Source organism: Psammomys obesus, unplaced genomic scaffold (genome assembly GCF_907164565.1).
Source record: "Psammomys obesus unplaced genomic scaffold, mPsaObe1.curated_primary_1811, whole genome shotgun sequence".
Classification (NCBI taxonomy): Eukaryota; Metazoa; Chordata; class Mammalia; order Rodentia; family Muridae; genus Psammomys; species Psammomys obesus.
Window position 1 is genome coordinate 367,974 of NW_026590905.1, and position 21,222 is coordinate 389,195.

The following is a 21,222-nucleotide window of genomic DNA, read 5'->3' on the forward strand; positions in this document are numbered from 1 at the left end:
ACAATAAATTAGGTTATTAACTCATTTAGTCCTCTCAACAGCTCTTTGGTGCGAGCTTCATTGCTCTGTGTTCTACGGAAGAGGGCATCCATGGCCCGGAGACACGACACACGGGGGAGACAGTCCCAGAGCTTCGGGGTAGGGGTGCCTTGTTTAGAGCCTGTTGAATGGGGCTTGGGGACACCACCTTTACAGCAGTGGTGCGCTGGTTTTTGATCTCCTGTGACTGAAAGATGTAGCAATGCCCGGTGGGGGGAGGGGATAGGTGTGAGAAATATTTAGGACACCGTAAGATTAATGGGGAGAGTGTAACATGTGAGAGCACAGCCAAACCGAGCAGAGTGAGGCTGGGGGTGGGGAGGAAGGGTGCAGGTGAGGAAGAACCTGCCAGGACAGACAGACAGACAGACAGACAGATCGCTCGGCCCTTGAAGGGGAGGGTGGGATTAGCTGTAGGTGATGGCAGTGGGGAGGGTGGGCTTGAGAGCTAAGACAAATGGCTGGATTTGGGGGGTTGATTTGGACCCTGCTGTGAGCGTCTATGATGTAAGGCAGTGACTGGTGGATGGGACAGCCAGCGGAACAGAGCCAGTCGTGAGAGAGCCCCCTGTCTCCCAGACCCACAGCCCGGCTGACTCAGACCAACTCGGCTCCTGATGCACCCTTGGATCACCCTTCAACCCTGGTCCTGCACCCGGAAGCCTTGGAGGGTCCTGGACCAGGGACCAGACTTGGAAAAGAAGAGCCAGGCTGAGCTGGGGGGGGGGGGGGGGAGAGTCAGTCGAGTACCAAGACTGCCACCAAGCCTGATGGCTGGCGTGCGTGTGATGTCGGGACCCAGATCCACGTGGCGGAAGGAGAAGCAACCACCTCAAGTTGTCTCCTGGCTTCTACGTATATGCTGTGTGGCATGAGTCACACACATGCGCACACACACACACACACACGCACAAATACATAAATCAATGTTTCCTAACAAACGGGAGGCAGGGATAGGGCGGGACAGCCCATCCTGTCCCAGGCCCCTCCACCAGGTCTCCTGTGGCCCATCCTGTCCCAGAGGCCCCTCCACCAGGTCTCCTGTGGCCCTTTGCACTGGGCAGAGCCAGCAACTCCTCTTCCAATGAAAACTACAGAAAACGGGCCAGGCAAACCCAGGCCCTCTCCCCTGGGGCCATCCCCGCACGGAACAGCAGGTGGCAGCACGAACGTGAGTTTTCAAATCCTGCTCAGAGCTAAAAGTTGAAACTAAAAAACGGGTTTTTGCCCTTCCTCCGCTCTGCTTTCCCTCCATCTCCCTCTCCCTGGCCGTGCCCTTTGCCCTTCTCAGTTAATGAGAAACAGAAGCCAATGGCCCTGGAATCAAACCTAGAACACTGGAGGTGAGGATTTGTTTTTAGACATATCTCTGGATAAAGGGAGTCTCTGGAGTCCCCATCCCACCCCACCCCCGGCCCCCTCACTCAACTCCCCTCACAGCCAGATGAACGGTTCAGCCAGCAGGACCACTTGCTGCTTTGCAGAGGACCCGGGTTTGATTCCCAGCACCTACGTGGTGGTCCATGACTCCAGTTCCACGGTATCCACCACCCTCTCTTGACCTCCCTAGGTTATCAGGCACACAGAGACACACAGACACACAGAGAGACAAAACAGCCGTGCCTATAAAATGTTCTAATTGTTTAAGTCCCTCATTAATGAAGAGTATCAAAGACACCACAGAGCCAGTGGGTCAAGATTCCTTACTTGGGAGACTGGTGTGATTCCTCCCACCTGTGAGCGCAGCACCTGAGTGCTGAGGCAGGAGGATCACCGTGAATTTGAAGCTAGCCTGGGCTACCAAATGAGGGGAAAATGATATTCCTGACTTCTTGCTCAGACAGGACTATTATTCAGTCACAACGATCGATGTGTGGTTTTCTGTTTTTCTCCTGGTTTTTTTTTTTTTTTTTTGGGGGGGGTGTGCATTCACCACATCATGAGTGTGAAGGTCAGAGAACAACTTTCCGTAGTGGGTTCTCACCTTCTGCCTCTCGGAACAGGGTCTCCCTCGTCGCTTTTCCCGCTGTGTGAACGCTCCGGGCTTGCCGGCCCGTGAGCTTCCAGGAAGTTCTACCTCTTGTCTCACTGTGGAAACGCTGGGATTGCAGACGTGAGCCACGTGGGTTCCGTCAGGTCTGCGTGGCTAGCTAGTGCGTTTAGTTGCTTAACCGTCTTCCCATCCTCCTTTGGCTCTTTGAGCTAAAATCTCCCCGTGTAGCCCAGGCTGGCCCCCAACTCAAAATCCCGCCTCCACGGCCTCCCGTGTTTGTCCCCATCCCTTGTTTACAGTCAGAACTTTAAATACACTTAGTTTCCTGAAGTGAAAATGTTTAAATTTCACTCTAAACGCTTCCTTTGTGCATAAACTCTACCACGACGGGCCTCCTTCGGCTTGTCTTCTGAGTGTTTGCTACATTTATGAACAATGTTTATGATTTTATACTTTACAGACATGAGGACTATCCCCCACCCACCCACCCCCATTCTCCCACTCCCACCCCCCACCCCCACCCCCACCCCCGTGCCTGGCTTGCTTCCTCTTTGCAAGCATCTGTAGTGACATCTGGATAAGGGAAAGGACATCAGAATGACGTGTTAGAATGAGGTGATCAGCTCCCTTTCCCAGTGTTCCCGAAGCTGAGCCCGTGGGAAGGCCGTGTCCCAGGAGACCTTCCAGGCCCCAGTGAGTTAGGGTGGTCCGGCATAGGCCATTGTAGCACCTCATCCTCCTGAACTTGACTGGATTTAGAATCATGTGGAAGAACGCCTCCATCTGTTTTCCTGTTGCTGTGACAAACTCTCCAACAAAAGCAACTTAAAGGAGATTTAATCTGGCTCACAGTTCAAGGGAATAGTCCATCATGGTGGCGGCGGCGGCGGCTGATGGGAGGTCAAGGCAGCAGGGGCCGGGAACAGCTTTCCCATCGCATGCCCAGGCAGGAAGCAGAATGATGAAGTGTCCCTTCTCCTCACAAGCATTTCTCCCAAGCCCAGGGAACACTCCTGCCCACAGTCAAGACTGGTGGCACACACCTTTAACCCCAGCACTCAGAAAGCAGAGGCAGGTGGATGCCCGTGAGTTCAAGGCCAGTCTGGTCCATACAGTGAGTTCTGGGAGAGCAAGGGATACACACTGAGACCCTGTCTCAAAATAAATAGATAGATAGGTAGAGAGTCAGACAGGCAGAGAAAGAAGAAAAGAAAAAAAAAGAAAAGAAAAAGATGGCTCTTCCCATATCAGTTAATGTAATCAAGAAAATTCCTCACAGGTGTTTCTTTCACACAAAAGAACTTAAATTTTACTTGCTACATAATTTGCAGAAACCAGAGATGGAAACAAAAACAACAAAAAAATCCATTGACCACGTTGAACAGCCCAGAGGAAAACAGCCTAGTACAATAGTCCTGCTTTCACCGCATTGAACTGTTTTAACAAAGTATCGCAGACGTAACAGAAACTAACTTTCCGTAGTTGCCCTGCGGGCTGGAGGTCGGAGGTCAAGGTGTCGGTCTAATCTCCTCTGGTTCTAGCGAGGACCTTGACTGGGGTGAAGATGGGTGCCCCCACAATTGTTCCTGGTCACTGTATCCAGATGATCCCTTACAGATGGGCGCAGAGACGTGTCTCCTAGGCCGCTCTCACAGAGATGTTGTGCCCCACGGTGTAACGAAGAGGAAAGGCCCACCGTGCATGCGAGTGGCACTCTCCTGAGGACTGGGGGGTGCCCGGACAGAGTGAAAAGCATAAAGCTGCAAACCGCTGGGTCCTCCATTTCCCCTCTGGTCTTGCTCGTTGGTGGGACAGAACAAGCTCCTCCTGCTACCGGGCCCTCTTCCTGTGAATTGAACTCTTCCGGCCTCCAGTTCATCTGTGTCAGGTATCAGTCACAGTGCAACAAGAGCCACAATGTGTCTATCGGAAGCCAGTCCCTCAGGCTAAACAAAGCCGGGTCTCTCCTTCCCCCCCCCCCATTGTTAGGAAGCTCATCTCAGACTTCATACCCTAAAAATTACTGGGAGCCCCAAAGAGCTTTTGCTTATGTAAGTTCTGTCTACTTCAAAGCTACTGGGCTGGAAATTCCAATGGAAGATTTTAAAAATCCAGAAACTATGCCACATGCATTCCCTTGGTTACAGGTGACGAGTCATCATCAGCTGTGCGTGGCCTCCGATGGGCTCTGCATGGCCTCTGATGGGCTCTGCATGAGAAGTGAGAGAAGAGCAAAGAACATCTTGAGGTTCTTGAGGAAGAACTCAGAAAGATCCAGAGAAAGGTTCTGAAGGACCCCAACTACACATGGAAAGGCGTTGCTTCGTGAAGAACCTCTGGCAAGGAATTACAGTATCCGTCCTTGACCTGCCCAGTCTTCAGAGGTTATGTCCACTTAGTCATAGGCCAAGCAATACAGTGGTATGGGTTTTTTTGCCCTAAATGGCTACATGCATTTTACAGACATTAAGAAGAAAAGCTTGGGGCTGGAGAGAGAGTTAAGAACGCTTGCCGCTCCTCCTGTTCATGCCCCAGCATCCATGCCAGGCGCCTCACGACCACCAGAAACTCTCCCACCTCAGGTCTGCTGATGACAACAGCATCTTAGTCTTAGTTCATTTGAGTCTTGGAGGATTTTAATTTTTTAATTCTTTTTTAGATGGAGTCTCAGTATTGACCTAGGCTGGCCTCACACTGTGATCCACCTGCCTCAGCCTCCCAAGTCTCGGATTACAGGCATCTCTTGCATAGCTGGCTCTTTTGGTGGCATCGTCAAGACCATGTTTCTGAGAAGAGAACACTGATGTCATCAAAACCGTCCTCCGAGTGCAGTGAGTCCTTTTTCCCTGCCTGCCTTAGGGACTTCATTTATTCATTCAGTTTCCATCTTGGGGTTTAAAGCCAGAGCTAGCACATGCTGACCACGCCTCTAGCCTAGTCCTCCTGCCTGCTCTCTAGACTCTTCCTTTATCTTTTCAGTTGATTCTATTTTTAATTTTCAATTCTGCTTTGGGTTAACCAAGCTCCTTGGATCTGAAAACATGTCTCTCACTCAAGCTAGAAAAAGTCCAGCCACAGCGGGTTTTTTTGTTCTTCTTTTTTTAATTAAATTTTTATTTTTATGTTAACTACAGATTATTCACTTTGTATCCCAGCTGTAGCCCCCCTCTCCTCCCCTCCCATTTTTTTTCTATTTAGCACCTAAAGCCATGGATTTGATCTGTATCATTGTACTTTGCTCATCTCCCCTCCCCGCTTTATTCTCTCTCCTCCTCATTCCCACCACTGCAAGTCCCCTTACCCTGAGAAACACTCTCCCTTCTGCTTTCATGTCCCATCTACTTCTTCTTTAGTCTAGATTCCTCTGATGAAAGAAAACATCTGATATTTGTCTCTCTGGACCTGGTTTATTTTGCTTAACATGATGATTTCTCCTTCTGTTCATTTCCTAAAAATGGCATCTCATTCTTTTTTTTTTTCTTTGCTAAATAAAACACCACCACGTGTTGCATTTTCTTTACTGACCTGTTAACAGACCTCTAACCTGACTCCATATCTTGCTTATTGTTAATAACGCCTCAGTAAACAGGGATTGCCTGTATCAACGGAACATACCGTCATTTCTTCCAGTGATTCTTTCTATCTAACTCCATCTCTGCTTGAAGTTCAGGAACCTATGTATTCAGGCGCCTTACACTTCCAACAGGTTCCAGAGTTTCTGCTCATTTTTTTAAAAAAACGTTCCCTCTGTTTCTCGGGTAGGATGATTGTGATCTCTGTTTTCAAGTTCACAGCTTCTCCTCTGCCTCTTCATTGTTCTGTTAAGCACTTACATTCATGTATTTGTTCCCTTTCTTTCTGCTTGTTTTGTGTAGACAGGGTCTTACTATTTAGCCCTTGATGGACTGGAACTCAATATGTACATCAGGTTAGCCTCAGACTCACAGAGACCCGCCTGTCGCTGCCTCCCAAGACTCACAACTAAAGGTGTGTGATCAAAGGTCAGCTTGCTGGTGTTTGTTTGTTTGTTTGTTTGTGGGTTTTGAAACAGGATTTTATCTAGGCCAGGCTTGTAGTCTCTGTGTCACTGAGGCTGTTCTTGAATTCCTGATCTTTCTTCCGGCATTCGCATCCCAAGTGTTGGAATTATAGTTATGGGCCACCGTGACCATTTTTCTTGCTTTGGTTTTTTTGAGACAGTGTCTCAGTATGTCATGATCCTCCTGCCTCAGTCCCCTAAATGCTGGGATCACAAGCCCGGACCAGCACACCTGTCCGATTCTCACGTTTCACCTATTCCGTTCTTCAGTGCCAGAATTTAAAGGTGGTTATGTGGTTTTCTTTTTCAGTGTAAACAAATATTTCACAGCACAGCTTCACAAACACTACCAGGGCATTTCTTCATATTTTATGGAGGGTTTGAAACAGACAGGCTTTCTATTAATATCCATACCGTACTGCAGCCAACTCCCAGACAGATACATTGCAGTTTATTTAGAATTTGAAGGTTTAATAGGAAAAAAAAAATCGAGGAAAAGGAGTAAGCTTGTATTATATAACTGATGGAAAAATAAATCCAAGTGACCATTTAATATAGTCTCATGTGACCTGAAGGATATGTTTTACTTGCTGTGTCCAAAGGAAAAAGAAAAAAGAAATGGAACTGTGGCTGCCAGGTCACAGAATCATCAGTCTTTCCTGACTGAGAGCTGCCAATCTCCTCTTTTTGATAGGCAGGTCTTTTATAAAACAGCTGTGCCTTGGCATTGTGGTCTATGTCTATAATTGCAGCACTTGGTGAGTGGAGGCGGACCACTGTGGAGTGGGCCACAGTGATAGTTACTCTCAATTGTCAATTTGTTGAGCTCTGAGGTCACTTAAGAGACAAGCCTCTGGGCACATTTGTGGTGGTTATTTAACCTCTGGCCATGCCATGGACGGGTTATGTAATTTAGGTTGGTTATTCATTTATTTGTTTGTTTGTTTATTTATTTATTAGGTTTATTAAGACCCTGTGTCATTTGAGTGAGAATGACCTCCATCAACTCGTATATGTGACTATGTGGTCCCCAGCTGGTAGAACTATTTGGGAAGGAATAAGAGGTGTCGTCTTGTTGGAGAACTTGCATCACTAGGGGCGGACTTTGAGATGTCAAAAGCTCATGCCATTCCCAGTTCTCTCTCTCTGCCTTGAGGGTGTGTCTCAGGGCTTGAGCTCCAACACCCTGCCTGCATGAGTGCTGCCACGCCCACCACCTCAACGGCCACAGGCTGAAACCCTCTGAAACTGCAAGCTCCAACTTTTTTAAAATCAGTTGCCTAGGTTATGGCGTCTTATCACAGCAATGGGAAATTAACTAAGACAGGACCACATTAAAAATGAACTTTAGAGGGGTGGGGCTGGAGAGACGGCTCAGCAGTTAAGAGCACTGACTGCTCTTCCCGGGGACCTGGGTTCAATTTTCAGTACCCACGTGGCAGCTCGGAACTGTCTGTAACTCCAAGATCTGACACCCACAGACATACAAGCAGGCAAAACACCAATGCACAATTTTTTTTAAAAAATGGACTCTGGTACTACACTTACCAAAAAAAAAAAAAAAAAAGGAGAATGTTAGATGAACACGAGCATTTGATGATGTCTGCTTCCTAATGGTGCAAGCAATGCACCTGTTGCTCCAAGATCTTGCTGCCTTGTGTTTCGTATCACGAGGGGCTGTTTCCTTGGCCTACGAGCCAACGTAAGCCATTCCTTCCTAAGTTGCTTTTGTTGATGTATTTTAAAACAGGAAAATTATAACCAAGGCATTTATATAGCCAGTTCAAGGCCATCCTAGGTTATATGAGACCCTGTCTCAAAAACAAACCGTATCAACAAACAATTGCGAAATCGAATTTGTGTGCCGTTCTTTCCAGTATCTGAGGATGACTTGATTTACCAAGTGAGTCAAGTCTTCTAGGATAGGTACATCCAAGAGTCATTGGTTGGTGTGTTTCCTCTGGAGAAACTGTCTATTTGGTCGTGGTGATGGTTTTGGTCATGAAGAACCACAGTAGCGGTAGACATGCCTTCTGATCTAATTTTGGCTACTGTTAAAGTTTTAGCCTTCTTGAATACTGTTCCCACCTTTTCTCCCTATTGTAAATGTATTTTATCCTTGCATCTTTATATGCTAAAACTCTCACTTATTGTCTCCAACACCTGTGTCGTTTTGAAAGATTATCTCTGTGTCTTAGGTTTCTAATGCTATGACGAAACACCACAATCACAAGCAACTTGGAGAAGAAAGGGTTTATTTTGCTTAGGCTTCCATATCATAGTCCATCATCAAAGAAAGTCAGGGCAGGAACTCAGAGGCAGAACCTGACGCAGAGGCCATGGAGGAGTGCTGCCTACTGGCTAGCTCAGCTTGCTTTCTTACAGCACCCAAGGCCACTAGCCCATGGGTGGACATCTTGTCTAAGGGGCTAGCCTGGACACTCAGGTTCCTGCCTTGCTAGGTGAATGACCAGAATCTCAGGAACAGGGTACAGACTGGCCCGTGCAGACTGTCAAGGACAAAAGGACAAGGCCAGCTATTGAAAGATGCCTTACATTAGCCATGGCTGCTTCCTTCCTGACAGGTTTGTCAAGGGCCAAAATGAATGCTCACCCTGTGGAGCTGAACAAACTCCGGCTTTCCCAGGAACTCTGTGTGACCCTAATAGTTACAGGAGGAAACAGGTTTCAGTGCTCCGTGGGAGCCCAGCCAAAGTGGCCCACTCCTCTCAAGATGACAATAGAGCAGGTACATGCCTATCATCCCAACATTCATGAGGCTAAGAGGTCAAAGCTAGCCTGGGCTACGGATAGAGCTTTTTTAAGTCTATCTCAAAACAAACAAACAGAAACGGACTCCGTGAGGTAGCTCAATACTGGGCACCTGTGTAGAATTTGCAAGACCTTGCGGGGGGGTGGGGGGAGAATCATCCCCAGGCGTGTGTGTGGTTGGGAAATGGCACAAGGGGTAGACTGATTCTCAATAGTCTGGGAAATTCTATGTGCCCTGATCCTTATTTTCTGCTATTCCCTCGAAGGCATAGACTATAGCTCTCCTAACCATGTTGTTGTTACTGCTGTCTGGTTTTGTTTTGTTTTGTGACAGGGTTTCTCTGTATAATAACCCTGGCTGTCTTGAACTCACTCCATAGACCAAGCCGGCCTGGAACTCACAGAGATCTGCCTGCCTCTGTCTCCGGAGCACTGGGATTAAAGGTATTTGCCACCACTGCCCAGCTCTCCTAACTTTTTTACGTCTGAAAAAACCCAAAGACGCTTGTCTTAGTCGCTGTGAGGAGACACCATGGCCAGGGAGACATTTAACTGAGGACTTGCTTGCAGGGTCAGAGGGCGAGTCCATCTTCTTCACGGAGGGGAGCATGACATCAGGCGGGCAGGCACAGCGCTGGGGAAGCACGGGAGATCGCCCACGTGATCCACAAGCTGCAGGTAGAGAGACGTCAAGACTGGGCCTGAGGTGGGCTTTGGAAACCTCACCCTCCCACATGGGAGCCCATGGGGGTCATCCCCATTCAAACCAGCGCAATACTCTGCGTTTGGGACGCGTGGTCGCCTTTTGTGAGAAGCCGCGCAGCCACATACAACAGGGAAGAAGGAAATGAGCCCTCTGGCTGGTGTGAGAGTCTAGAATGCGAGCCCTTCCCACACCTGCTTCCTCTAAGAACAGGATGAGCCGCCTCCTAACGGGCTTCCTAACCCTCCCACACTGACCAAGCCACCTTCCCTGGGAGGGTTCAGGGAGAAATCTTCTGGCTCAAGCTGTGGCTCCTGATACCGGCCTTACAGCTTGGGTTGACAGCTGAGGTGAGTCCCGAGTGACTCAGAGACACCTGCGCTGGGCCACAGCTAGACAAGGAGCCTCCCGATGTGGGGAGTTGGGATTCAAAGGACAAAGGGCATGGACTCACCCATTCTTGACCAAGAAGGAGTGGAAAGGAAGGCTCAGGCTCATGGGTCACAAACTTCGAGTTCTCCAACAGGCAGCGTGGTGACGTAAGTGATGGGGAGAGTCGATTAGCCCGCTAAAGGCTGCGGTCAAGTCAAAACAAGTGTCACCTACCTTCGGTACACACATAGTCAAAGGAGCCTGTAATCCCAGAACCCCGGAGGCTAAGGCAGCAGGATTGCCATGAGTTCGGGGCCAGTCTGGACTGAGGAGTGAGTTCCAGGCCAGCCCGGCTACCAAATGAGACGCTCGTTTCAAAAAACACAATCAAGATCTAGGTGTGGTGGCACCCACTGGTAATCCTAGGGCTAAGGAGGAGGCAGAAGGATCAAGGAGTTCAAGACCGCCCTCCACCACATAGCAAGTTTGAGGCCAGTCCAGTTTATAGAAGGCTGTATCTCAACCCCTGCTCCCTCCCACCCCCACCGAGGAAGTCACAAGAGTCAAGGGCGAACTCGCTCCTGCTCTCTAAAGCCCCCAGCATGGTTTTGAAGACTTTTCCTTTCAATTACGGTGAGAGCTATTCCTCGGTCCGCCAGCAGGTGGCACTAAACCCGGCGTACCTTAACTGGTACCTTTCCAGTAACTTCCGCCTTCTCCCCGAAAGGGCCTCCTGGAGCCCCACCTCCTATCCCCTGGCCTGGGCGGAGCACTGCAGCCCGTTCCAGACGTCAGCTCCCAGAGGGCTGGTCCCAGAGCTGGAGAACCACCTGTGGAGTTCCCCTCCACAAGCTGCAAGGGCAAGATGTGAGTCTGCCCTACAGAGGGGCCTGGAGGAGGAAAGGGGCAGGGAGAGAGGAAGGCGGGACACGGGCTTGCATACGTACATACACGCAAACACACACACACACATACACACACTCACACATACACAGAGAGAGAGAGACAGAAAGGGGGCAGTGGACGAACAACTAAGACGGAATTAACTCCTTTTGCCTGGATGTGGTCTGTTCAATGCTCTGAGCCAGGAATGGTATTTAAATGCCCCCTGACCTGTAGTCTGTGATGAGGTTAGGACTGGCTGAGGCAGGAGGCCGCCTGGCCTAGATGAGACTCAGGAAGGAAAGGAGACATGTCTTCATAGGACAGACACCCTGCCGTCTTGAGGATCAGGCTGCAGAGAAACCTAGGGAGGAATCTACACTGACTCTGGTGAGGAAAGTGGCATCAGGAAGTCCCCAATGAATGCTCTGGGCCTACGGACACAGCTCCTGGCCCTTAAGCCTGTCAATACCTTGCCATCACTTGCCACAACCCGGTATGTCCACATGGCCCTCTCTGACCTCTCCCTGTCTCCCCTGCTCACTTGTAGGTGCTGGCTGCTGCTCTGGGGACTCCTCCATCCGTGGCCCACACAGGCCTCTGTGCTCCTGGCTGAGCGGCTACCACAACAACTGACATCCCCCGGATACCCGGAGCCGTATCTCAAAGGCCAGGAGAGCCACACTGACATCGAGGCTCCGGACGGCTTTGCCGTGAGGCTGGTCTTTCAGGACTTTGATCTGGAGCCGTCCCCAGGCTGTGAAGGGGACTCTGTCACAGTGAGCCCGGGCAAGGGGTTGGGGATCTGCAGGTGCTCTGGGGAGGGAACCTCCCAGGGTCAGTGGGAGGTAGCTCTGCCCTGAATCACCCATCTAGAGAAGGGGTAAAGTGTCCAAGTCAGAGGCCCTGGGGCCTAGCTACAGCCTGTCCACCCTGTACACAGAATCCCACCACCATCTCTGTCCGTGACAACCCACCGGGATCCACCAAACTCCTAGAGAAGCTACAGGACAGACCCTGGGTTTTGAGGACATACAGAGAGACACTACAATATCGCTGGTCTACAATCCAGTCCAAGGTCTGGGACCTCACACTCTCTAGGCCGTATTGCGTGCCTGCTCTGTTGGATTAGGAAACTGGACATAATGACAAATGATTAAGGTATCAAGTGAAGATCGGGTTCACCTGGGAAGAGAGGTCACAAAATTACAGAAAGGGCATCATTCAAAATGAGAGTATTTTTAAATCATAGTTTACGTTATCTTTTGGGGTCGAATTTTATTTATGTCTAAATAAAATGTGCATATAATTTTTAAAGTCAGAATCCTAGCCATATGTGGTAATTCAAACCTATTACCCCAGACCTTAAAAGGCTGCAGCAGGAAGATTAGATGATCAGGGCCTACCTAGGCTGTAAAGCAAGTTCAAGGCCAGCCTGGGCTACATAGGAAGACCTTGTCCCAAAAAACAAAAAACTAAGCTTCCCAGGCTAGCTTTGAACTCACAGCCCTCCTGCCTCGGCCTTCTGAGTGCTTTGGTAATAAATCTGATTGAAGGGCTAAAGATACAGTTCTTTAGTAGAGTTCTTGCCAAGACCCTCGATCCATTCCCTGTACAGAGGGAGACGGGAGGGAGAGAAGAAATAAAAACTCAGAGTCCTTCAGGTGTTATAATGAGAAACAGTAGTCCCAGCCTTCTCCCGGGGCCATCGTTTACAACTTAGCTGCGTAAGTGTATAAATGATATGCTCATTCTACTGTGCATTTTTTTTAATGTTTGTCTCGTTTTCATTTTTCTTTAAACTTCCGACTATAGAAGGCGAGGACTGGCTCCAGCCGTAAGACCTTCACGCCCAGCCCACAGCCCCCCCTCACTCATTCTCCCATTTTCCTATACTATCCATTTAAAAAGTATTATTTATAGTGGGGACTTTAAAACACATCTGAGCACATAGCACGTGGGGATTACGTTCCCCTCCTTCTCCAATCACTTCCTTAGAAGGCACGTGTTAAGCTCTAGGCAGCCTGTGTGGGTTAGCTTCACCCTCACTGCAGGTGGGCAGTTTGTCTGGGTCTAATACTCCAGGTTTGAAGTCATTTTCTTCCGGAATGTTGATGACATTGTCTTCTATCTCTAACATTGTTTAAAAATCTGATGCCGCCATCATTCAAAATCTTCCTTTTTTTTTTTTTTTTTTTTTTTAATCTAGAATTTTGCAACTATTTTCCTTATTCCAGTGTTCTGAACTTTCATCTGGTGTGCCAGGATACAGGTGGCTCTTCCCTCATTGTGTGTGTCGGGGGGGGGGGTGTCTTTAAATCAACATACTTTTAACCTTCAATTATGAAAGCATTCTTGATTTATCTACTTACTACTTTACAAGACAACTGATTCCTTTTTAAGGTGTGTGTGTGTGTGTGTGTGTGTGTGTGTGTGTGTGTGTGTGTGTGCTGGCAGGTGCCAGTGGAGGCCAGAAGGGGGCATCAGATTTCCTGGAGCTGTAGTTACAAGTGGTTGTGAGCCATCAATCTCTCCTGTGCTTCGCCAACCATTTGTACATTTGTAGCTTACTCTCTAGTTCGGTTCTCTGTTCTATGGTTGTCCAACTCCATGTCTTTTTGCCACCTTCTAGAATATGTCTTTGTCTTTCTTTTTGTGATGCTAGGGCTGTCCCAGGGTCCCACGCACACTGACGAACACTCTACCACTGAACTACAGTCTAGCCCCAATTTCCTCATGTTTCTTTTCAGACCTTTCAGTTGATGATTTCTTCATAAGGACTCGTCCTTTCTAAATATGTGGTTCTTGCCACAACGTGCAATGTCCACTTGTTCACCTCTCGTGGGGATTGGTCTTAAGTGTTTCTTCTGTTTTCTGCATTATTTGCCTGGCTCCACCTCTGCTTTTTGTCTGAGAGACTTTTCTGTCAATGTCTGTTAATACAGGCCTGACCATCTGTGTTTAAGATTAAAACACCAAGCTGCTGATTTAAAGTTCTGCATGAACAGCTAAAACCTGTCAAATGATGGGTTTGAAGATGGTGTTTCAATTCGTTTTCCGCTGCTGTAACAAAATGCCATAGGCTGGGTAATTTATAAGCAATGGAGGTTTGTTTTGCTGGTGGTCTGGTAGTCCAAAAGCATGGTGCTGGCAAGGAGGGGGCTGTCCTAGCATGGTGGGATGACAAGAGCAAGGAAAACTGGGCTTAATTCATCCTTTTCATTAGGAATGCACTTCTGCAATAAATAACCCACTCCCACAAATAAAGGCACAAATAGGCGAACTACCTCTTAAGAGACCCACCTCCCAGCGCTATCAAACTGTTTCTTTGTTTCTTTGTTTTGTTTTGGTTTTTGGTTTTCTTGTTTTGTTTTGTTTTGTTTTTGTTTTTTGAGGCAGGGTTTCTCTGTGCAGCCCTGGCTGTCCTGAAACTCACTCTATAAACCAGGCTGGCCTCCAACCTAGAGATCCCCTGTCTCTGCTTTCCGAGTGCTGGGATTAAAGGTGTGCATCACCACAACCAGGCATGGCAACTAAATTTTACCGAGCCCCCAGTCACAATGAGTTCTGTTGGTCAATGGGCTGACAGTCTGGGTAGTTCCTGTCCCTATGGGGGATGAGACAACATGGGGTGGATGGAGATCTAAGTGTAACCGGCAGTCCTGGCCAATTTCTGTCTGGGAATGATTGACAAGTGGTGGAACTTGTCAAGAGTGGAAGATAGACATGGGATGCCTCAGCTAACAGGACAGGGGAAGGTGGGGCTCTGGCCCTGGGCAAGCTAAACGCTTTAGAGGGCAGAGTTGGTTGAGGCCTCAGCGTATGTAAGACCCAAAGACCTGGAGACCTTCATGGGTAGTTTAAATCTTTCCCTTAGGTCCATTCCTGTGGCATAAAGTCTGATTCCCCGGGGTTCTCCCTGTTTCTCAAAGGCCAAAATATTTTTTTAATGAATTTTCCAGAAAGCCTCTGTTTCATAACCCCAATTTTTGCAATGGAAACTCCCTTAGTCTTGGCAGCCAGGGGCCCAGCCAAAGAGCATGTATGAAACTGTAAACACTGGGTTCCTATCTCAAAAGGTCCACTTCCACGTCTTTTTTTAAAGTACAATCAAACATTTAAAGTGGGCAGCAGTGAGCTAATGTCAAGTTGGATATGGGTTGGTGGGCTGCAGTCACATTCAAATGCCTTCCCCTCTACCTGTCTTCCTCGGTTTCCAAGTCCAGGCCTGAGAGCAGTGGGCATTTGGACCATGACCCTGTATTCATGCCAAACATAGGACTCAGGAGCAGGCCAAAGGGCAAGGGGTGGAAGGGCCCAGGACTTGATGAAACCTTCATTTTAGTGGATCCGTCCATAGTCTGGAGACAGTCCTTCTGACGGCAGCCGTGGCTTCCGATTTCGATGTGGGCGTGGCAGTGTAATGACTGCCACCCTCACAGCCATAGGAGCGGAGGAAAGCACTGTGTAGCTCCCTTTCAGAGTTGGTTCCAGCACCCATTTGGCTACCTGCTTGACCCAGACAGTATTATGGGACTCAAACGAGAAGCCGGTGGTGGGCGTGGAGGATGGCTGGGTCTTTTGGTCAGTTCGATGAATAGCCAGGATGGAGGCCTGCAGGGCCTGTGGTGACTTGAGAAAGGAATGGTTAGAGAGCTGTGCCAACTGCTGGGGTAAATCCCGCCCGATATGGGGTGCAGCGGGTCCAAAGCGAGGGAACGGAGTTCTGTCCACCTCTTGCCAGACCCTAATGAGAGTTTTGTTGGAGTTTCTTTTAACATCCTGGTTTTTTAGTTTTTCAGGGTTTTTGTTGTTTTATTTTTTTATTTTGTTTTGTTGATTTTTTTTTCAAGGGTTTCTCTGTCTTTCTCTGTCTCTGTAGCCTTAGCTCTCCTGGACTCACTCTGTAGACCAGGCTGACCTCGAACTCGTGAAGATCCACCTGCCTCTGCCTCCCCAAGTGCTGGGATTACAAGGTGTGTGCCACCTTGCCTGGCTTTAATGTCCTGTTTATTCTTTGTATTTGATTAATTAAGATAATTTGGCTATGAAACCTGGGCCATTGTCAGACCCTGTTTCTAGGGGGAAGCCAAAACAGGGGACCAGCTCTTGGACCAAAAAAAAAAAAAAAAGTTATTTATTTATCACATGTATATATGATAAATACATATATGAGCACTCTGTCTTCATACCATACCAGAAGAGAAAATCAGATTCCATTACAGATAGTTGTGAGCCACCATATGGTTTCTGGAACTTGAACTCAGTACTTTGGAAGAGTAGTCAGTGCTCTTAACCACTGAGCCATCTCTCCAGTCCCCTGGAGGAGTTTTTAATCTACTATGTGAGCAGTTCCGGTCTAGATGAGAACATTTCTACCCACCTAGAAAATGTGTATATAAAAACTAGCAAGTCCTTGCATCCCTCCCTGGCAGGCCAGATCTTGGTCAATGGCCTCTCCTGCATAGGCCTCTCTGTTTTGGGTTTTACCTGAGCATAAACTGGCATCTGGCTGAGACATCCCATGCTAGGCTCATCAGTCTAGGTACACCTTGGTCTGAGCAACTCAGAAAGTATTGTGGTACTGGCTACATGCTAAGTTTCATGGCCTGAGCGACACTTCCACCATGGCAACAACTGTGCTAAGCTCTGGGGCCTACCAAGGTCTAGCTAGGGGTCTGTTACAAACATCAATTCTGAGCAAAGCGGATGTAGTCTTTTCTTAGAATTTACAATCCAGTGAGAAGTGCAGAGAGCCCGCGGTTTCCAAGGCAGAAGAAGGAAAGCAGAGTAAGTTTTACAAGGTATTTGTGGTCGGCATATAAGAGTCAAATACATGGCCACTCTGGAAGAAACTTGGGGGTCAATAATGAGGCAAAATGCTAATTCAGGAAGACTTCAACAGGAGCAGCTTCTGGGCTCCACAGAGGTGCATCACAGAGCTGGAGTGATGGCAGACATGACCTTGCACCCTGTGACCAGCGGCACAGACTTGCCCCACACTTCCCGTCCTCTGTTTCCTCTTTCAGATCTCAACCAGAGGAACAGATGCAACCCGGCTGTGCGGGCAGCATGGTTCCTCTCTGGGGAACCCTCCTGGCCACAGGGAGTTCGTGTCCTCGGGGAGGAGTTTGCGGCTGACCTTCCGGGCACACTATTCCTCCAAGAACGAGATCACACACCTCCACAAAGGCTTCTTGGCTCTCTACCAAGCCATAGGTGAGGCTCCCTCCTGGAGTATAGGGAGAGAACCTTTGTGACCCCTTTCCTGCTCCCTCACCTTGGAGGACCAAGTGGCAGCATGAGTGACAGGTGAGGCTTGGGGGTACCTGAACTGACTCTGTCCTTGTCCCATTGGTGACCCTGCTGATGAGCAGCCCAGATAGGAGCCAGCCATTGCTTGGCTCCAGCCATGAATTCCAGGAGAGTTTACAGGCTCTGTGTGCAGATCGGGAGAAGTCAGACAGCCGGGTGAAATTCTAGATTTAAGTGGAATTCTAGATTTTCAGCGACTTGCTTCCTGGAAAAGTAGTATTTACACATAATAAATATCTTTTAATTAAGGTGCGAAAAATAAGATTTCTTTGATCTCTGGCCTCCAGAAACAGCCCTGCTTGCCAGCCACCAGATATGCTCCCAAAGACATCCCAACCCCTGAAGATACATTATATCTGTTTGTTGCACAATGTACAGAACATGCTGGGGCTGGCATTTTTTAAGACTTTTTTTATCTTTTAGATTTATTTCTATTCTGTGTCTCACTTGCATGTATGTCTGTGCACTGTGTGTACACCTGGGACCTGCAGAGGCCAGAAAAGGAACCACATCACTGCTGTTGTAAAAAAAAAAAAAAAAATGGTGTTGTGCTACATGATGCTTATTATTAGCCCTAGAAATATCGCGGTGGTATTTAACCCGCTGTCACAAATAATAAGACAGACACCTGTTAAATTTTAAAATAGCTGCATTGCCTTGGGCCAGGCAGATCTTTCTACCTCACCATTCACCTCCCAGCCCCCATCCAATGCCATCCTCCTTAACCATCCTCACCTGAACTAGCCTCCATGCATAATCTTATAAATACTGGCTTCTATTTTCATCTTGGTGTTTTCTCCATCCTATATCATCCTCAGGGTCCTTTTTACCAGCCCGCGTGGCTTCTTCTCCATGCTAACCCATCCATCATGGCTTTCTCTTTCCTCCTCTCTTCCTGACCATCTGTTTCCTGTGATTCTCCTGTCCTCTACAGCCCAGGAACTTTAGCCACGCCTACCCCATTCTGCCCTGCCCAGGTATAGGTCTTTAATCAATCAATCAATCAATCAGGTACAATGTCTTAGGCAGGTTTACAAGGATAGGGGTATCCAGGCAGTAATCAGATCTTAAGGGCCAGTAGTAGAATCATCAGACCAACCTCCAACAGATCACCTATCGCTAGAGTCCAGAGCTGCCTTGTGTGTGCTGGGAACTGAACCTGGGTGCTCTGGAAGAGTAGCAAACGGCCTTCACTGCTGAGCCATCTCTCCAGCCTCAAATTCAGTATGTCTTAGAGGCCATTATGTTTTTAATAGCACGCAATAGTCCCTTGAATGCTGTAGTGGATATTCCATGAGTCCACCATGACGCTTTCTTGCCACCAACAATGCGGCTATGTATATTCTTACAGGAACGTCTCTGAGCCAAGGTGTGAGAATTTCTTTAGGGTAAATTTTTAGACGTTTAAATGCTGGGTTACAACACATTTCTGAAGTTGTTTAGCTTCTCTCCGTAGTAGTTTTGCTAGCTAATCCTCCCACCAGCTATGTTTGGAAAGGCCCAGTTTCTCCACAACTCACAGTCCCTTTCAAGCTGTTGGAGTATTAAAAACCTCATCAGCGAAAGATGGTTTGGATTTTGCTACGTCTTGTACATTGACCAGCCTTGTAGACGTGGCCAGAATCGTCCCCCGAGTTGCCAGTTTGCAGATCTCTGTGAGGCCCTAAGAACTGCTGTTTCCCTACAGCTGTGAGCCACCCCAGTGTGGACACTGAGGCTGCCACACCTGCAGCTGACCCTCCCGAGATCCAGAACTACTGCCAAGAGCCCTACTACAAGGCAGGACAGACAGGTGAGTTCACACCTGCTGAGGAGGCAGTGCCTACGGAAAGGTCTGAGGCCTTCTGAGCACCTATCCTGCCAGCTGGACACCCCAATGCTCTGCTGCCCCTCCTTCTGCTCCGCAGGGACATTTAGCTGCCCATCCTTGGGGGACTGGAAGGACAGACAGGATGGAGGGGACATTCCTCAGTGTGTACCAGGTGAGTAGCTACATACCTAATGCCAGCAGGCCTCAGCTGTAACAGGGAGGCTGGGACATAGGGTGAAAGGAGAGCACTGGCATAGAAAATGGAGGTGAAGGCAGAAAGCTTGTAAGAAAACACACACAAATGCACATGGATGCATACACATACACACACAGCCTCTCTTGCCCCTCCCCCATGACCTTTACACACACACACACACACACACACACACACACACACTGCCTCTGTCCACCCCTGTCCTGTCAACAACTAACCTACTTTCTCCCTCTATGAGTTTGTTAATTCTGGGAATTTCATACAAATGGAACCATATATTATAAGACCTTTTATGGCTTCTCCCCTTAGCATAATGCTTTCCAGGCCCTCCATGCTATAACGGTACTTCATGCTTGTGTGTGTGTGTGTGTGCATGTGTGTGTGTTTTGTTTTTGTGACAATCTCATATATCCCAGAATGGTCCCAGACTCCCTATGTAGCCAACGATGACCTTGAACTCCTGATTTTTCTGCCTGTTTCCCACATCCTGGAATTACAAGCATACGCCAACACACTTGAATATCATATTTTCCAATGAAAGCATGGTCTCCTACCCCAGCCAAATCTATGATCCATGGAACACTCCAGGGCAGCCTCGTTGAGGGGGATGGGGGAATGGATGACACGGGAAATGTTACAAATGAGAGAGGGACCCAGGAAAGAGGCAAAACACACTGAAGACAAACTGCGGACCATCAGAGTTAAGAAATGGCTTGAAAATGTCTGCAGCAGCAGGAGGGAAGGCCCCACTGCCCTAGCCCCTGCAGGATTAGTGCCCCGTGGTGTCAGGATTGATTCTCGGGCCTTGTGATGTACACGCTTGGAAAGTCCTGGCCCTCCATGGCGTCACAGCTGGGCACCTCCTCACACCTACCTGATCTAACATAATCTAATCTCCTACAGCAGTCGCTTGCTCCCTTGCCTCTCCTCTCTTGCAGTCTGTGGAAGGCCTGTCATAGCCATTGCCCAGGACCCAAAGACTTTCCGTTCTTCCCGAGCTAAGCTGGGCAACTTCCCCTGGCAAGCCTTTACCAGCAGCTACGGCCGTGGGGGCGGAGCCCTGCTGGGTGACAGATGGATCCTGACGGCCGCGCATACCATCTACCCCAAGGACAGCATCTATCCCAGAAAGAACCGGAGCATGGAAGTGTATCTGGGTCACACGGACATAGACGAGCTACTGAAACTGGGGAACCATCCTGTCCGTCGGGTCGTGGTTCACCCAGACTACCGCCAGCACGACCCCCATGACTTCAACGGGGACATCGCCCTCCTGGAGCTTCAACACAGCGTCCCTTTGGGCCCCAACCTCCTCCCGGTCTGTCTGCCCGACAATGAGACCCTCTACCACAGCGGCCTGTGGGGCTATGTCAGTGGGTTTGGGGTGGACATGGGCTGGCTGACGACAAAGTTGAAATACTCCAGACTGCCGGTAGCCCCCCGGGAGGCCTGTGAAGCCTGGCTCCGCCAGAGGCAGCGGACCGAGGTGTTTTCTGACAGTATGTTCTGTGTCGGGGACGAGACGCAGGCGAACAGCGTCTGCCAGGGAGACAGCGGCAGCGTCTATGTGGTGTGGGACGATCAAGGTCTGCACTGGGTGGCCGCGGGCGTCGTGTCCTGGGGCATCGGGTGTGGCAAGGGCTATGGCTTCTACACCAAAGTCCTCAGCTACGTGGACTGGATCAAGAGGGTGATGGAAGGTAAAGACTGACCCCCCCAGGCCCCCGGGGGCCTGAGCAGCGGCCAACCAGCACTGTGGGGGTCCCAGGCAAGAACAAGCAGGAAGAAGTCAGGAACCCTATTTAAGTCACTGAGTCAGCAACCCACAGCCAAGAGAAAGCCCCTCTCTGGAGCCTACGCCATCCCAGATCAAGAGCAGCACCCACTGCCCGCTCCTCCCCTGCTGCCCTCCTGGGTTCTGTACCAGGGGAACCCTGTACACCTTAGCATCTTTTGCTTAGAACATCTCTTTTGTTTGCTCAAGGCAGGCTTTCCCACTGTATCCCAGGCTGGCCTCAGACTCATCGCAATGTTCCCGCTTTTAATGCCCTACCTCACCTATTAACGGTTTCTTCTGTATTTA

General features: G+C 49.0%; 1 protein-coding gene across 1 annotated transcript; it reads left to right on the plus strand.

Moving 5' to 3' along the window:
* Positions 1–10,693: 10,693 nt before the first annotated feature.
* Positions 10,694–21,222, plus strand: C1rl (complement C1r subcomponent like). Its single transcript, XM_055609443.1, has 6 exons — positions 10,694–10,785; positions 11,351–11,579; positions 16,830–17,019; positions 18,803–18,907; positions 19,023–19,097; positions 20,078–21,222. Coding segments are annotated over exons 1-6 (1,374 nt in total). The 5' UTR covers positions 10,694–10,783; the 3' UTR covers positions 20,851–21,222.